At 39.8% G+C, this 17,187-nt stretch overlaps 3 protein-coding genes across 8 annotated transcripts; 2 read left to right on the forward strand and 1 right to left on the reverse strand.

Moving 5' to 3' along the window:
- Positions 1 to 89: 89 nt before the first annotated feature.
- On the forward strand, positions 90 to 11,307 carry LOC139767865 (sodium leak channel NALCN-like). 5 transcript variants are annotated; one of them, XM_071697554.1, is made up of 29 exons: positions 92 to 281; positions 762 to 895; positions 1,007 to 1,192; positions 1,360 to 1,583; positions 1,717 to 1,991; positions 2,370 to 2,617; positions 2,796 to 3,185; positions 3,376 to 3,567; positions 3,648 to 3,785; positions 3,858 to 4,064; positions 4,318 to 4,514; positions 4,572 to 4,712; positions 4,937 to 5,110; positions 5,191 to 5,370; positions 5,459 to 5,711; positions 5,888 to 6,055; positions 6,170 to 6,378; positions 6,502 to 6,622; positions 6,706 to 6,839; positions 6,920 to 7,085; positions 7,207 to 7,401; positions 7,497 to 7,714; positions 7,849 to 8,072; positions 8,229 to 8,365; positions 8,452 to 8,588; positions 8,832 to 8,982; positions 9,041 to 9,172; positions 9,462 to 9,636; positions 9,725 to 11,307. In XM_071697554.1, the coding sequence occupies exons 2-29, from the start codon at positions 791 to 793 to the stop codon at positions 9,904 to 9,906; spliced, it is 5,259 nt and encodes a 1,752-aa protein (XP_071553655.1). In that variant the 5' UTR covers positions 92 to 281; positions 762 to 790; the 3' UTR covers positions 9,907 to 11,307. The 5 variants fall into 5 exon arrangements, with proteins under 5 accessions (XP_071553658.1, XP_071553655.1, XP_071553656.1 ...); XM_071697555.1 differs by having other exon boundaries at positions 93 to 281; positions 4,590 to 4,712; XM_071697556.1 differs by lacking the exon at positions 92 to 281 and having other exon boundaries at positions 804 to 895; positions 974 to 1,192.
- Positions 11,305 to 16,025, reverse strand: Mcm3 (minichromosome maintenance 3). The gene is made up of 11 exons (XM_071697559.1): positions 15,849 to 16,025; positions 15,474 to 15,586; positions 15,182 to 15,390; positions 14,870 to 15,000; positions 14,551 to 14,789; positions 14,104 to 14,346; positions 13,418 to 13,781; positions 12,881 to 13,185; positions 12,582 to 12,732; positions 12,046 to 12,497; positions 11,305 to 11,784 (listed from the first exon to the last, which is right to left on the reverse strand). Exons 1-11 carry the CDS (start codon positions 15,915 to 15,917, stop codon positions 11,586 to 11,588), a joined length of 2,475 nt encoding a protein of 824 aa, XP_071553660.1. The 5' UTR covers positions 15,918 to 16,025; the 3' UTR covers positions 11,305 to 11,585.
- Positions 16,026 to 16,119: 94 nt separating this feature from the next.
- On the forward strand, positions 16,120 to 17,154 carry Mrps23 (mitochondrial ribosomal protein S23). Of its 2 annotated transcripts, none has more exons than XM_071697568.1 (4): positions 16,120 to 16,304; positions 16,559 to 16,720; positions 16,801 to 16,906; positions 16,976 to 17,154. In XM_071697568.1, the coding sequence occupies exons 1-4, from the start codon at positions 16,261 to 16,263 to the stop codon at positions 17,084 to 17,086; spliced, it is 423 nt and encodes a 140-aa protein (XP_071553669.1). In that variant the 5' UTR covers positions 16,120 to 16,260; the 3' UTR covers positions 17,087 to 17,154. The 2 variants fall into 2 exon arrangements, with proteins under 2 accessions (XP_071553669.1, XP_071553670.1); XM_071697569.1 differs by having other exon boundaries at positions 16,979 to 17,154.
- The last annotated feature ends 33 nt before the right edge of the window (positions 17,155 to 17,187 follow it).

Here is a 17,187-nt window from a genome sequence, read left to right on the forward strand (position 1 = left end):
AAAATCTGGAAGAATTTCCGGAAATTCGCGCGCTTGGGAATAGTGAAATATTGATTTTCTCACAGGAGGTGGAGAGCGCATACTGCTCATGCCCGTTCGCTCAGACTTTCGGCCGTGCTGGCGACACGGCCGAAACATGTTCGCCGCGACATTGCCAGCTTGTTATTACCTCTGAGATGTTTATTACATGTTGAGCTTTATCGTTGCTTTATATCGAGATGTAGTCTATAGAAATTGCCGTAAAGGCAGTGTCCATCGTTCCGTGAACAGCTAAAAGAAAGGTAAATCCCTTGATGATGTACATACGAACAACACACCGTTTTTCGTAAATTTTTCAAGTTATTTTTTAACTAGATTAGATTCCTCTTTGATTGTCATTTTTATTTTAATGCTAAATTATTATTTTATATTATGCTTCGAACATGACAGGTAATTTGAATATAAATTATCTTTTATACAATATAATAATACGTGTCTCTTCCAAAGTATTACTGGAAATTAAATATTTATTAATAATTATGTCAAATAAAGTTTGAAATTCTATGTACTATGCTCTATATAGGATTGTTAATTTAATAACACATATATTTTAAAGTAGTTGATAAAATATATATGTCATCGAACGTAGAAGCAAAAATGTAGAACGGTGGAATGCATAATTACCCAGTCAATTATAATAATTTTATTTCTAATAATTGTTTTTATTGTATATATAATGGCATGTCTAATTTCGGCCACAAATGTTCGTTCCCTATTTCTAGGCCTCACCATTGCGAACATAATCCCTATTATGATGCTGGGGCGGAAGCAGAGCCTCAAGGGGGAACCCGTCCTGGCCGATTACGGTCCGGAGGAGTCCCTCAATGAGAGCGCTGACATAGAGTGGGTCAACAAGGTGAGCAGAAGCACGGATCGACTCGGGGGAGATAAGAAAATTGCCCGAGTCCCGAAAGTGCCGTTTTCCTTTTCTCAGATCTTTCCTGAAAACCGCTTTACGTGATTGCAGTTATGGGTGCGGAGGCTGATGCGTTTTTGCGCCCTAGTCTCGTTGACTTCCGTTTGCCTGAACACCCCGAAAACATTTGAGAAAGTACCGTCCCTCCAATACGTTACCTTCATTTGCGATTTGATAGTCACGTTTCTGTTCACCGCCGAGATGATCGCCAAGATGCACATACGGGGAATACTGAAGGTGAAGTCTTTATCAAAGAGGATATGACTGAGATACCTAACCGAAGAGCAATTAAAATTTTTTATTTTTTATTACACCAGCAACATTATAAAACGAAGAATACAATTTTAATGCAATTGTAACGACAATTTACATAAGTTAGAATGAAATTGTTAATGGCATTGCAGAGGGATAAGTCTTATTTGAAAGACCACTGGTGCCAATTCGACGCGAGTATGGTGATCTTCCTCTGGTTATCTGTGATCCTGCAAATGTTCGAGATGTGGGGTTTCCTTATAAAGTTTAGTTACGCCTCGATCATGCGGGCACCACGGCCGCTGATCATGATACGCTTCCTCCGAGTCTTCCTCAAATTTTCGATGCCCAAAGCCAGAATCAATCAGATTTTTAAGTAAGAAAATTGCACTGGCGATTAACGTAAAAAATTTGTGTTGCTTAAAAACTAGATAAAGAGCAAAGTATTATAGCAACTATTAATTTAATTTAATATTATCGATTACTAACAATATAATTTATATTTATAGACGCTCGAGTCAGCAGATCTACAACGTAACGCTCTTCTTCCTGTTCTTCATGTCCCTTTATGGCCTCCTGGGTGTGCAATTTTTCGGCGAACTGAAAAATCACTGCGTGCAGAACACAACCAAGCCCCATTACATCACGATCAACAGCCTGGCTATTCCCGATACGTTCTGCTCCACCGATCCTGGATCCGGATATCAATGCCCTGAAGGAATGATCTGCATGAAGCTGGAATTGACCAAGTATATCATAGGCTTCAATGGATTTGACGAGTTTGGTAGTTAATGTTAATTTTACTACACCCATGTCGTTCCTCTGCGCTTCGAATCTATTGACTTCAGTATCATCCCTCTGAAAATATTATAAAACTAATTAATTTTCTGGAACATTTGTTGCAGCTTTCTTGAAGCTACAATAAATTTACATCTTTTTACATCTTATATCCTATATTTTATGTATTCCTATGCAATATAATAATTATAACAGCTTTAAAAATATAAGATTATAAATATAATTTATCGAGTGCAATTTTATCGAAATATGTATATCTTTTATATGTCAAATTTAACTCTTTCCTTAGCATTTATCAATTAAAATATTAAAATCTCATTGCAAGCATTGTCTGAAACTTTGATTCTGAACTTGGATTATTTAGCTACCAGTATCTTCACCGTGTACCAAGCGGCTTCTCAGGAAGGATGGGTCTTCATCATGTATCGCGCGATCGACAGTCTACCGGCATGGCGCGCGGTTCTTTACTTCAGCACGATGATATTCTTCCTGGCCTGGTTAGTGAAGAACGTTTTCATTGCTGTTATCACGGAGACTTTTAATGAAATCAGAGTGCAGTTCCAACAAATGTGGGGCGTCAGAGGACACATCAGCAACAGTTCGGCATCGCAGGTCGGTTGTGTCAAAAAAATATCTTCGAAAAAAAAACATCTTTTATTTTACTTTAAAGTCAACGTGTATTTTTAATAAAACGTGAACAGCATTTAAAAATAATTTTAGGCGAATAACAATATGATTTTATTGATAATTGATATATACATTTACTTTGTTAATTATTTTATTATTACAGATACTGACCGGAGATGACAATGGTTGGAAATTAGTGACATTAGATGAGAATAAGCATGGGGGTTTAGCCTCTCCGCTCTGTCACACCATCCTCAAGTCGCCGCATTTTCGCTCGGTGGTAATGTGCGCAATTCTGGCGAACGGTATCACCACCGCGACGATGAGCTTCAAGCACGACGAGAAACCGAGGCATACGTACTACGACAATTATTACTGGGCCGAGATTGTCTTCACGATATTGCTGGACCTAGAGACCCTCTTCAAGATATGGTGCCTGGGCTTCCGGAGTTACTATAAGCATTCGATTCACAAGTTCGAACTGCTGCTTGCCATTGGCACGACTATACACATTCTTCCGTTCTTCTATCTCTCTGGATTCACTTACTTTCAGGTTTCTACCTTTATCTGACCTCTCGTCTTTCGCGTCGCTTCATTTTCTGCATTTTTTTTCTACGAACCTATGCTCTTTTCAACTTGTTCGCGCGTTTTAAACTCTCAACTGATTTTTTTATACTTCTAAAAATTCAAACATTTGGACAATAAGAGATCTTTAATTTGTCATCATATTTTTATGCGGACAGGTTCTCAGAATGGTCCGGCTCATTAAGGCATCGCCGATGTTGGAGGACTTTGTCTATAAGATTTTCGGCCCCGGCAAGAAGCTCGGCAGCCTCATTATTTTTACCATGTGCCTGCTGGTGATATCCTCCAGTATTTCCATGCAACTCTTCTGTTTCCTCTGCGATTTCACTAAGTTCGAAACCTTTCCCGAAGTGAGCCACTTATACTTACTTTTAGCAAATTGTCATTACGCGATATTTTTTACTCAAACCGCTAAAATATAAATTTCCAGGCGTTTATGTCCATGTTCCAAATTTTCACGCAAGAAGCCTGGGTCGACGTAATGGATGAAACTATGTTACGAACCCACGAAACGGTAGCACCGCTGGTTGCAGTATATTTCATCTTGTACCATCTCTTCGTCACATTGGTAACCATCGCGCAAAATCTGCTTCGTGCGATACAAGCCACAGTTTTAATTAATGCTTAATTATCCCATCAGATCGTGTTGAGTCTTTTCGTCGCGGTAATTCTCGACAATCTCGAGCTGGACGAGGACATTAAGAAACTGAAGCAATTGAAATTTCGCGAACAAAGTGCCGAGATAAAGGAAAGCTTGCCGTTCAGATTGAGAATCTTCGAAAAGTTTCCAGACAGTCCACAAATGACGTGTCTTCACAAAGTGCCGTCAGATTTCAATTTACCGAAGGTAAATATATTCGCGAATAATTATCACTAACTCCTTGGTTTACTACTAATTTAATTAATTGTAATTATTATTAAAACTTGGATTTTTTTTTCACCAAATGTGAAATTTATTTTGATTGTTTTAAAAGGTTTTAATTTTGTTAAAGAGATAGATTTTCAATGTCTTATACCTTTAAGATTGTAAAACAATCTGCTTCGTTTTGTTATTCGAATGGATTGAATTAGTACTCGAGTTATTACTTATCTTTCCTAAGGTGCGCGAGAGCTTTATGCGACAATTCGTGCTTGAAGTGGAGGACGAGGAAAACGAAGGTGCAAAGAGAACTAATGAAACCTTCGACTCGAAAATAGTGTATAGAAAGCAACGCCCGGTGAAACTCTTAAACAATCCGCCGAAGGTGAGAAGCGTTGTTACTAATCTGAAGAAAGCGTCCGTTATTTATATCATAAAGTAAGTAAAATATCATTCGCTATTACATCTTACGAAGTTTACGACTTAGATTTTAAGTCTTTCTGCGTTATATAGCGATTCCAACAATCAGAGGCTTCTCTTGGGAGACTCCGCCATGATTCCAGTACCAGGAAAAGGACTTCTGAAACCGCAGGGTACTGTGAGTGGCGCCAAGCAGCTTCGCATCGATCCGAAAAAGTAAGAATAAGATAGATATACTTGTTGATAAAAGAAATCTCAAAAGAATTTGGATTGATAAATTTAAAAATTAAAGAAATGGGACAACTTAAAGATCCAACGGCAATTCTTTTCTAAATTATTATTTATTCACATTCTTTAATACGGTATCGTAAAGACATCGATTATTTTATGTTTTCTCAATTATTTATCCTATGGTTTCTATTTGCGTATGACGAAAACAGATCAATCAGAAGAAGTGTCCGAAGTGGATCAATCAAGCTCAAACAGACGTACGAGCATCTCATGGAAAACGGTGACATAGGGGGAATAAACAGAGTCAGTTCGTCGCGTAGTAGGCCGCACGATTTAGACATCAAGTTGCTGCAAGCTAAGAGGCAACAGGCGGAGATGCGAAGGTATCTAGATTACGCCCACGCGCGCGATTCCTGGAATTTCCATAATCTTACACAATCTGTTCTTTCTGTTCCCATTTCAGAAATCAACGCGAAGATGATTTGCGAGAGAATCATCCGTTCTTCGACACGCCGTTGTTCGCGGTACCTCGCGAAAGCAAATTCCGAAAATATTGCCAGCTGTTTGTCTATGCGAGATACGACGCGAGATTGAAGGATCCTTTGACGGGCAAGGAAAGGAAAGTGCAGTACAAGAGTCTGCAGTAAATATCGCAAAATTAAGATATATTGTCCCGTCATGGGCGAAGCAAAGTTGGCCAATTTGGCGAATTCTGTATCTCTTTCTTCCAGCAATTTCCTCGGTTTAGTGACATATCTCGACTGGGTAATGATATTTATCACGACGTTGTCGTGCATCTCGATGATGTTCGAGACGCCGCGAAAACGCGTGATGGAGACACCGGCGTTGCAGGTCACCGAATACTGCTTCGTTATTTGCATGAGCATCGAACTTGCGTTAAAGATCTTGGCGGACGGTCTGTTCTTCACGCCCAAGGCATACATCAAGGATGTTGCTTCTGTGTTAGATGTCTTCATTTACATTGTGCGTCTAATATGTTGGAAATATCAAATTTGACTACAGTACAAAATATCTCATTTAATTCTATATATGTAATGAATTGCAGCATCTATATGTGACAAATTGTAAGGAATAATTACGACATATAATGATTCTGTACATATATATGTAATGTAATAAACGCATGCACATTGTTGCAGGTAAGTCTCGTATTCTTATGTTGGATGCCGAAGAGCGTGCCACCGAATTCTGGAGCGCAGCTACTGATGATATTACGATGCGTCAGACCGCTAAGAATCTTCACCCTTGTACCGCACATGAGAAAGGTCGTTTACGAGCTGTGCAGAGGATTCAAGGAAATTTTGCTGGTAAATGCTGTTCTTGCTTTGGAGATTTTAGACACATCATTATTTCTAGGAAGGATCAGTCCGTAAACGACGTGGACATAGCGAAACAAATTAATGAATGAATATTTTATCCAGGTATCGACATTACTGTTCCTGCTGATGTTCATGTTCGCGAGTTACGGAGTACAACTGTATGGCGGTAGATTAGCAAGATGCAACGATCCCACGATTTTGAAGCGCGAGGAGTGCGTCGGTGTATTTATGAGACGAGTGTTCGTGACGAAGATGAAACTGCGACCGGGAAAAAACGAGAGTTATCCATCCATATTGGTACCGCGCGTTTGGTAAGCTAAATCGTGTAATTCCGGAAAATTTTCTTTGACTAATATTAGCTGTACTTTATTATAAACATTTCTAATATAACGATACCATATATTCGTCGTACTAATTTTATACGTATTTTTCAGGGCTAATCCTAAAAGATTCAATTTTGATAATATTGGCGACGCTATGATGGCTCTGTTCGAAGTGCTTTCTTTCAAAGGCTGGCTTGACGTGCGGGATGTCCTTATTAAGGCTCTCGGACCTGTAAGTAATTATCTTCTCAAAATTTGGGATAAGAATATTATTTCCATCGTATCCGTCAATATCTTATTGCATTCTCTTTTCAGCTTCACTCAATCTATATACACATTTATATTTTCCTCGGTTGCATGATCGGCTTGACATTGTTCGTGGGTGTCGTGATCGCGAATTACTCTGAGAATAAAGGCACCGCTTTGCTCACGGTCGATCAAAGACGATGGTGAGGCGTCGCATATTTGATCAGCGAATGTCGCGATTTCTATCACGACTTACAGATTGCGAATTTTTGTTGGGATGTAGGTGCGACTTGAAAAAACGTCTGAAGATTGCCCAACCGCTGCATTTACCACCCAGACCGGACGGCAAGATGTTCCGCGCTTTCATCTATGACATCACGCAGAACATTTATTTCAAGAGGTTCATCGCCGCAATGGTGCTCGCGAACAGCGCCCTTCTGTGCGTTTCTGTAAGTTAAACAAAGTAATTTTCAGATACATGAGACCCAATAGATAATAAATGTGGCATATTTGCTCGTGTTTAATCTGCCGTCTTGCTTCCTGCTCTTTTTTTATCCTGCTCACCCAAAGTGGAGACTCGAGGAGAAACACACGGAAGCTTTGGCTACAGTCTCCACGATTCTGACACTGGTCTTCCTCGTGGAAGTAATCATGAAAATTATTGCTTTTACACCACGTGGCTATTGGCAGTCCAGAAGAAACAGATACGATTTGCTCGTGACAGTCGTGGGCGTTATCTGGATCATCATACACTGCACGATGCAGGTATACTCAAGAATCCTTTACATCGTACCTTTCTTTCGTCTACCACTCGTCGTTCACTCCCACGGTGTCATTTTGTTTTACTATATTGTTTTCAGAACGATCTGTCCTATGTAATTGGATTTATGGTCGTGATCCTGAGATTCTTCACCATCACCGGCAAACACACCACTCTCAAGATGCTGATGTTGACGGTCGGTGTGTCTGTCTGCAAGAGCTTCTTCATCATATTCGGCATGTTTCTCCTTGTCTTCTTCTATGCGTTAGCCGGCACCATAATCTTCGGCACGGTGAAATACGGAGAAGGCATAGGAAGGTATATAGAATACACACGCAATGTTTAATATAGATTTTCCAAAATAATACTAAATTTTTCTTTTACTCTACAATATTTCTTCATCTTGCCCTGCCTCTGCTTGGTATATCAGAAGTAATCTCTTTGCAATCTAGACGCGCTAATTTCGAATCACCGGTTACTGGCGTGGCGATGCTCTTTCGCATAGTGACGGGGGAGGATTGGAACAAAATTATGCACGACTGCATGATACAGCCACCCTATTGCACGCCGGCGGATAATTACTGGGAAACGGACTGCGGCAATTTCCACGCTTCTCTAATTTACTTTTGCACCTTTTACGTCATCATCACTTACATCGTCTTGAATCTTTTAGTGGGTACGTATACGACATACTTGTGCAACAAGGAAGCTTACACGAAATCACGTAGATTACATTAAAAGAGAAATCGTAACAATATATTTTGTAATCAATTTTCTACAGTGATTTAATACAAGGATAATACAAAGATTAAAAATCTTTCTTTTCGAACAGCTATTATCATGGAGAACTTTTCCCTGTTCTATTCAAATGAAGAGGACGCGTTGTTATCGTACGCCGACATAAGGAACTTCCAGAACACGTGGAACGTCGTTGATAACCATCAGAAAGGTGTTATACCGGTGAAGCGGGTATGGTCTTATCTCGAATCAGAATCCTCGTTATATTGACAAAACGCAATCTGTAAGGAGCAAATGCTGACGTTAGCGCATTTTAGGTGAAGTTTATCTTGCGGTTGTTGAAGGGCAGATTGGAGACTGATCCGCAAAAGGATCGTCTGCTCTTCAAATACATGTGCTACGAACTGGAACGATTGCACAATGGCGAAGACGTTACCTTTCACGATGTTATTAAGTAAATTCCACAAAACGGATTGTGAATATAATATTAAACATTTAGCAGCTTCTCAAGTAAAATTCTTAGACGCTCAGATTTCTCAGATCTTTGATACGATAAGACGCGCAGAGTTTCTTCTTTTCCCTTTTACATCTTTCGATCTGAAATTTTCACTCATATAAAGGACAATAATAATATTTTAATATTTGAATTGTATTGAATTGTATTGTCAGTACTTTTCTAAATTAAAGAATTTTTTAGTATGTTATCGTACCGCTCAGTGGACATAAGGAAAGCGCTTCAATTGGAGGAACTTCTTGCACGAGAAGAATTCGAGTACATAATCGAGGAGGAAGTCGCTAAGCAAACTATCAGAACTTGGTTACAGGGCTGCTTGAAGAAGATACGAGCGGTGAGGATAATTTGATCTAAAATCGCATTAGGGAAATAATAATCGCTTTTTTTTGCAGAAACAAAACAATCTTATCGCCGGGCTTCGCGCTACAAATAATGCGGCTATGCTCGCTCAAGATCTAGAGAAGGGTAAAGAGGAGAAAGGCAAGGAAGTTAGCGTCGATCGTGAGGAGGAGATTGAAACAAAGGTGCGTTTTAACTTACATTTTATTTGCTTCACTACTCGAGCATTTACTGTAGAAAAGTGTGAACGCTAAAAATAAAATGTATAATACTTTTATATTACAATTAAAAAATTAACGACATACAACAGTAACATTTTTTGTTTAAAAAACTTTTAAGACAAATGATATTTTATATTCCTAAAATATTGCTATGCTAGAATTCGCATCATCACTATGGTTTAAAAAACAATAATAAAAATTATATTAACTGATAGGAAAATTCAAGTTATTTTGTTCATTTTCCAACCATTAGGATGTCGAAGTCCCGAAGTATAGGGCCAAGAAACCTATGGTGCTTCCAAGATCGGACAGCATAGGAAGTGCTTCGGGAAGGAAGTACCTAGCACCGACTTTATCGGATCCCGCATCCGTTCGATCCGAGAAGGATAAGATCGCAGCGTCAAAGAAGAGAAATAGCAGACCGCCATGTAAGCTGAATCGATCTTATGGCTTTCGTACGATGTATCGTATTGTCATTTTTATTAGCGCCAAATTATTTCGGATTACTTTTTGCAGCAATGGTGAAAAATAATTTGCACCACCACTTGACGGAGAATACGGAGCAAAGCAGACAGCAACGGGAGGCGTTGAGCAACAAAACAACCGCGCCTAAAGTTTCCAGCGTCATGTTGGAGGTTCGAGAATGGTGGAAGGAGCAGTTAGCTTGCAGCAGCGAGTCCAGCGAGGACGAACTCTGAACTTTCCGAAATTACGGATCGTGAATAATTACGATCGCAGCAGATTGTGGAGTGAGGATTCCTACTTTTAGCAATTGTAAAAGACGAATTCTTAGCCTAAGAATTTTGCATCCAGCGAGAAGGAAGATCCAGGGAGAAACGTGGAATGTGCCTAATAATTTTAATCACAAGCTCGAGGAACTTTAACGCGTTGAGCTTCGACCGTAATTCGCCACCTTCACTGCTGAGAACTATATTAATATTTTGCTACGCCCAAGGCAGTGCGCACAGAGCGAGCTAAAACGTTCAAATTTTTCGTTATACGTTCCACGAAGCTCATCGTGTTAGAAGAATCGATTTCCTACCGGAAGAGAAAGAGAGAGTTACAATTGTCGAAACACGTACATATTCGCGACACATTTCGCATCGAATTCGGAACATCACTGCCGTGTGTCAAACAGATCGCCCATACGAAAATGCTTGAATCCTTGAATATCAGTTTGTTAAAAGATTTCGATGTATGTTTTGATGAATTTTTCCGTACGTCACTCGCGCGTATTGTCATTCATGCATCGTGTGATTCAGCTGTTTTTAAAACGTTATCTCGAGGTAACTACAATCGTATTTAACAAATTTTGTACGACACGAAGTTAATTATCGCGCGGGTAATAGCTAGAATCGATTATGGTGTTATTAAGGGCAACTGTGAGTACAATTAGCATAGGACGCGATTCGTCGTAGATATTTTTGTCGTGAAGAGGGTACTGATTCTGTGTAAAGAAAAAAGAAAAAACATTAGGACGTTGCAGATCGTCGATTGTTTCCTCCTTACAACAAGAATACGTCCCAAAGGCCTGTATCGTAGATCCACGCGATTGATTTGATATCGAACAGTTGTAAAAGTTTTAGCGCGTGACCGTTGATGTTATATTACCTCTGTTATTAATTAATACAGTAACGCTGTTACGGGTGTCGCTTTAGTGAAAAAGAGGGTTGTGCAGTCGAGAGAATTACTTGGCGGAGGGCGTAAGTTATTTTGAAACACGAGTGCGTCGGCTCTCTATATTGTGTATGTTGAACATACGAGAGATAAATGGAGCATTTATATTAAATATACGACTGTCGTAAGTTTTTTGTAACGAGACGATGTGCGAGTACGTCGTAATAAATTTGTGAGACGAACCTTTAGCGGAACGCGATCGATGTTAGCGCAATAATACGCATACGCACACACGCACGATGAATGTTATGCATATATATATATATATATAAATATATTTACAGAAGCGGAAAATGGATTTAGCGTTGTGAGCCGCATTACGTTTACATCACTGTAATGAATGTTGATGATTGTTGCTAGTTTATGTGCCAATGTGTTGTCTTATCGAGTATAGGGCAAATAAATGTTGATAGATATCATTATTCGTAAACGTGTACAGCTTATTATTAATATTACTCAATCGCTAGCGTACATTACAAACGGTATAAAAAATATCTCTCTCAAAGACGCATAAATTACAAAGAGCATAACTAATTATTCACTGTAGCTATAATAAATGATTTTTTGTTTCTCATAATTTAATGTAGTTGCAGCGAGTGATCAGCTTTATTTTATTTGATTAACGGTCTAAAAATATCACTCGCTTTAGTTAGTGAAAACATAATAACGAATTGTAATAACGAAACATTACAAAAACGTTTTATATCAGGAAGATGTAGTCGTCCACAGCCATGATCTGATTTGCGTCCGTCATGGTGATGATAGCGGCGTTAATCTCGTCAGGTGTGAAGTTCAGAGAAAGCGTTGTGTTCAGATAATCGATGACTTCTGTCTTCAGAATATTCTGAGCCCTTCGATCTTGGAACAACTTATTAAGCGATGATTTGAAAACCGCGAGTCTAAAATCAGAGAGATATTAGTTCAGAATATATCTTCTATACGACTTTCGTCTCGTTTTCTGGTTTTAACAGGTACAACAGGTTTTAGGAGAATAAAAGTATAAAAATAACATGTTAGAGATATTTAAGATGCAAAGAAAAAGTCGCGAGGGAAGCTATCATTTATTTAATTATTTAATTAACGATTCTACTATTCCACAAAAAGCATAATTAATTTAACAGTTCATTTTACAGAGGATTATTTACTTCGAGTGAAATTACCTTTCTTGTGTGATCGTCGGCGTCGCTGTCGCTGTCGCTATCGCGGTTTCGGGAACGGAGGATTCCGCGCCATCGGTCTCCATATGACTGCTGTGCGATGTGCTGGTCTGTTGCGTTTGTGTCCTGGTTATTCTTCTGGTTGCTTGCTCGATATGGTCGTCGTCACTGTCGTATTCGTACGGGTCGACTTCACCTGACTTTTCCGTCGCCCTTTTAGAGCGCTTCGCCTGTCTGGCCTCATCAATTTCGTCCGCGTTCTCCGATGCGTCGCTATCGTGACGTCGTCGCTTCCTCTTTTCTTTCTCCAACACGCGTTTGAAGTAGGCGAACTGTACGAGTTCTATCGCGGCGAGTGCATCCTCGCTCTCCACGTTCTTCGAAAGTCGCGCTTTCGCATATGCCGTGGATAACCGAATCAACGTTTCCAGAGTTCTCGCGGTCACCGGTTGAGTCTGAAAGTTATTTGAAAAAATGTATCAGGCATATACTTGTATATATATCTTTTTATACGAGTCTAGGACTTTTCTTCTACTCACCCTCGCAACATCGGATTCCACCATATCCTCCGATCGAAGTTTCGAATATTCCTCCGCGATAACGGCGCTAGCCTCTTCCGTGAGCTTGGGCTTCATGCACCGCGCGATGTGTATGTATTTTCTCATGAACTGTATGGTGAGGATCTGATCGCTGAGAAAGAAATTCGAAAGATAAATTTCTTTATACGAAATCTTTACGCGATCGGAGCTCGATATTGTCTAAGATTGATTGAATCAAAGCTCACATATTCAAAATAGCGAAATATGTTACGGTATAATGAAAGTGGATTGCAATGTACTTTTTAGAACGCGTTTGGCCGTGCAGAAGCGGATCGTATTTCTGATAAACTTCGGATTGCGTCTCCTCAGTAGCTACATCATCCGGATTCTTCGTGGTCAACATGTCCAGCTTTGAGCCCAAGCGCAAAGCCTCCCCGTCTTGTTCCAGAGGACTTCTGTATCGATGCATCCGGACAACGTGATCGCTAATTATGTGATCCTGATCTGAATCAATCACGTCCAGCATAACGAAGAGCAGATCGAAACGTGACAACAGAGAATCCTGTAGGCCGATATTCTCCATGGGAGTCTTGTACTGATCGTACTGAAAGCAGAGGAAAAGAGTTTTCTTTAAATAATATTCATATATTTCTTATTTATTATATATTATACTTTATACGAGCAACTGCAATTTTTAATATAGAAACATTTTTGCAAAAATGCGAATCCAATTTAAGTATATTTTTTATAAATCGCATAGAATTTTATAAGTTTGAATTTTTTCGTATTAAAAAGAATTAGATACAATTAGCTTCTTCAAGAGGATCCGAACTTACTCTCCCGTACACAGGATTCGCAGCCGCTAGCACCGAACAACGCGCATTCAGGCTGGCGTGAATGCCCGCCTTCGCGATCGTGATTCTGCCTTGCTCCATCACCTCGTGTATCGCCGTCCTGTCGATGTCCGACATCTTATCGAATTCGTCGATGCAAATGACGCCGCGGTCCGCCAGGACCATCGCGCCCGCTTCCAATCTGCGTTCACCGGTCTCTTGATCGACCGTAACCGCCGCCGTTAAACCAACGCCGGAAGATCCTCTTCCAGTAGTCGGAATTGCTCGTGGAGCGGTACACAACACATAACGTAATAGTTGTGACTTGGCCACCGACGGATCTCCAATTAATAACACGTTTACATCTCTGTAATGTATAAAAAAATCTGAATTATATCAGAACCATCGTTAGTAAATATTGCGATAGGCAAAAAAAGAGGCAAAGCTTCTGCTACTTGCAATTAACTATTAAGTCTTAAACCTTTTTTATATGTAATTATAAATATTTTTTCAAACAAGCCTGTAATTAAGTCTCTAATTTAAGTCTTAAATTGTTAAAATTTAAGCTGTTTAAATTTACTAAGAAATAACTGTTGAATAAGTTACATATCTTTTAATTGAGCCACAGATATTGAGAATATTGAAGTTTTTCTTTCAGTATGAAATTATGAAGAACTCTGAAAACTTACCCTCTCAGCCTCGTACCGTTTGGCAAGATCTTCTCTACTCCACCCAAGAGAAGGCACAGAATCGCTTTTTTTATATATTCATGGCCGTGTATGGACGGTGCAAGGGACTTGGCGAGAAGTTCGAAGATATTTTTGCAGGGATTATGCTTCGCCAGTTTCTTGCACATAGCTACATCATCATGGGAGATCGCAAGATTGGCTTCTTTACTGAGTTGCATTATGTTGTTGGCAATTAGGACCGTCCTACGCAATTATACGATAATTATTATGATATGAAGAAGATATAAATAAGGGATGCGACCCAATTAAACTGGGGGTCCGTTCCGTTTCACGCATTTGCGCGCATTTATCTATAGCATACGTAACGTTTACTATAGAAAATGCGCGCATATGCGTGAAACGGAACGGACCCTGGGAAACAATCCTCGATTCTTGTCTAAAACATACTTGAAAGTTCCGGTCGTGTATCCACCCTGTTTTCCCGGAAGGCACCGGTAATTTCCGACGATCTGCACTCGATCTCCAGGCTTGCACAAGTCCACAAGATCGTTATCGCAAATTATATCCACGCTTCGTGGTAACTGACCGGCTGGAGCTTTCTCCGGCATTTCTTGTATGGTGAGCGTCTGATGATCCTTGTAGGTCGACAGACCGAATTCCGTTTCGAGCGGATTGCCATCTTCATCCTGCAACGCGAAAAAACTCAGTCTCCAGACTGAACAACAAACGCTCCTTCATATTTTATTCAAATGACAGGAATAATTACAGTAGTCGGATAAATAGCAGAGTGGGGAAAAGCCTCCAAGGAAGTCAGATCTGAATAGGCTCTCTCCAGGACTGTCTTGGTGACGTCGCAATAATGGACGCTCCTCACAATTTTTGGTCGTACCAATGAACCTATAAGTATCTTTATTTTAGAAATTATGTTATTCTCATAAATATAAATTGCACAAAACTTAATAAATTTGATATACAAATAGAGATTTACAAAAATCTATTAAAGTAAGATTAGACTCTCAGATAAATTCTGCAAGTCTGAGCAGAAGTTAAACTTGACACTTTTCTCTCAGATACTTGCATTTTGTGACGATACCCTCCAGGCACACCAAGTTACCCAGGTAACGAGAGGTAAGCGTTCTCGGTGTGACGTGCTTGTTTCCGAAGCTGCCTTCAAAAGCTACGAAGAATTCCTTGTTGCCCTTGGCGTAATCGATGTCTACGCTCGAGATGTATTGATTCAGAGCGTTCTGAAACGCCAGTTGCTCCTCGAAGGAGTTGTTTAACAGACTGCAACACGACCGGTTGTCATAATTATTCCTAACATTTTACAATGTATGCTGAGAGTCAAAGCAACCAAATTTATTGTATACCTCGCCGTGCGGGCAGGATTTTTTCTTCTCAAATCGTTGATGTTTACAACCAGTCTGTACTTCTCTTCCTGAATCATATTTTTAACCATTGTGGCATATATGCCTTGGTCCTCCTGCAAGATTAACAAGCACAAGAAGTCATGGAAGCGTCAAGCAAATGCAAATATTATGCAAATATTATGGCATGGGAGTGGCATTTAATCCTCTATAACGCCATGTGACTTTGACGTCAAATACTCATCTAAATATCTATATTTTTTAAGTCTCAAAGATTTAATAAATGTTTTCCTTTCTTCTACAAACAAAGAGATCCGACTATGGAGAATTAAAGGCCAAGTAAACATTGACAATAAGAAAAATTCTGGCGATGCCTACCACGTCGTCCAGGAAGTCGACATATTCGCGCGTTATCTGCTCCAGGTTCTGATCGATTTCCGTATCCATCTCCGCGGCGGGTGATCAACACTTGTCACGCTGTAAACTCTTAAAATAATCGTGAGAGGAGCTTTGAAAGCCACCCTCTGCCATTTACGCGGGAAAACGTGCACGTTAGTGCACGTGAGCCAAACCGTCGTTCGGAAAGACCCCAGCACTGTCCACGTGCTCGTCCTAGGGACTGGGACTCACCCTCAGGTTTCTCGGACTGCAACGTTTTTAGAAATGGCGACGGCATGTTTTGATTTCGGTGTGTGAGAGGTTAGAGAGGTTAGATCAAGTCGCCCGGTTCACCAGGTTGAGCCTTGTTTTAAAAACCGTTCGTGGAACGTCACGCCGAGGGAAATACACGATGGCGCAAAGCAGACTGGAGAAAATCGGCACGATATACACCAGGTGAGCCCGCATTCTCCTGTCAGAATTTTAGAAATTAAATTACCGATTGTACAGAAACCCTGCAGAAAGAAATCGTCGACGTTCTATTAATTTATTTCGAATTGATTGGAGAATCTTTTTGGACGTGAAGATTTGGATTAAATTGCTTACGTATCGCGTCATCCTTTTTAGAAGTTAGATTTTTTTTTAATTGCTGGTTTGAACATTTCATAATAATGACTGTACGTTACTGCATAATGGAATGCGTGTTTCAGAATTGCCTCGTTATTAAAAGGCAAAGGTCTGAAAGAGGAAGACACGCCGTTGTGGGTGGCGGTGTACGAGGCTTTTCCACCGAAATATGAACCTAGATACGACAGACGGCTGCCAAAGAAACCTGTCAGGCCAATCTTTTATGAGGAGGACCTTATTCGAGCGTAAGACATGTCTTGACACGTTCAATTAAATATTTATATTGTGCTGTGTAAATACTATTGGGCAACATTTCCCGCTGCAGAAGGTTCCATAGAGATCAGAGCTTCATACCGGCTACCAATCTGGCGAACGAAAATGTAAAATCCGCCACGCAAAACTTCCTGTCCATGTACGAAACGATAAAGAAGGTATGCAGTTGCTTAATATATTGATTAAATTAATTTTTCAATAACGCTAACAATATACTTAATCGGTAGCAGGAAGGATTGTCGGAAGATAGCGCGTATGAGCGAGCGATGAAACAATACACTTCTGAGAGGCAGATGAGAATGGAGTCGAAAGAAAATGAATTATCTAAAGACTCTTGAGTGACTAGAAAAATATATTCTTACCGTAAGTTCTGTTGTAAATAAAGATCTCGTTATTTAAAATCTCATCCTGATATCAATGTTAATTGCATTCGTACATC

This window comes from Temnothorax nylanderi, unplaced genomic scaffold, assembly GCF_030848795.1.
Source record: "Temnothorax nylanderi isolate EJ_2023f unplaced genomic scaffold, tnyl_v1.0 TNYL_tig0012_pilon, whole genome shotgun sequence".
Lineage (NCBI taxonomy): Eukaryota > Metazoa > Arthropoda > Insecta > Hymenoptera > Formicidae > Temnothorax > Temnothorax nylanderi.

Coding starts and splice junctions, on each gene's coding strand:
- LOC139767865 (XM_071697554.1), top strand. CDS start 791: ATGATGCTGGGGCGGAAGCAGAGCCTCAAGGGGGAACCCGTCCTGGCC. Junction 1,584..1,716: donor AGAATCAATCAGATTTTTAA/GTAAGAAAATTG, acceptor TTATATTTATAG/ACGCTCGAGTCAGCAGATCT. Junction 3,568..3,647: donor AGTTCGAAACCTTTCCCGAA/GTGAGCCACTTA, acceptor ATAAATTTCCAG/GCGTTTATGTCCATGTTCCA.
- Mcm3 (XM_071697559.1), bottom strand. CDS start 15,917: ATGGATACGGAAATCGATCAGAACCTGGAGCAGATAACGCGCGAATAT. Junction 15,001..15,181: donor GGAGGGTATCGTCACAAAAT/GCAAGTATCTGA, acceptor AGATACTTATAG/GTTCATTGGTACGACCAAAA. Junction 12,733..12,880: donor GGCCAAACGCGTTCTAAAAA/GTACATTGCAAT, acceptor TTTCTTTCTCAG/CGATCAGATCCTCACCATAC.
- Mrps23 (XM_071697568.1), top strand. CDS start 16,261: ATGGCGCAAAGCAGACTGGAGAAAATCGGCACGATATACACCAG. Junction 16,305..16,558: donor ATCGGCACGATATACACCAG/GTGAGCCCGCAT, acceptor TGCGTGTTTCAG/AATTGCCTCGTTATTAAAAG. Junction 16,907..16,975: donor TGTACGAAACGATAAAGAAG/GTATGCAGTTGC, acceptor CTTAATCGGTAG/CAGGAAGGATTGTCGGAAGA.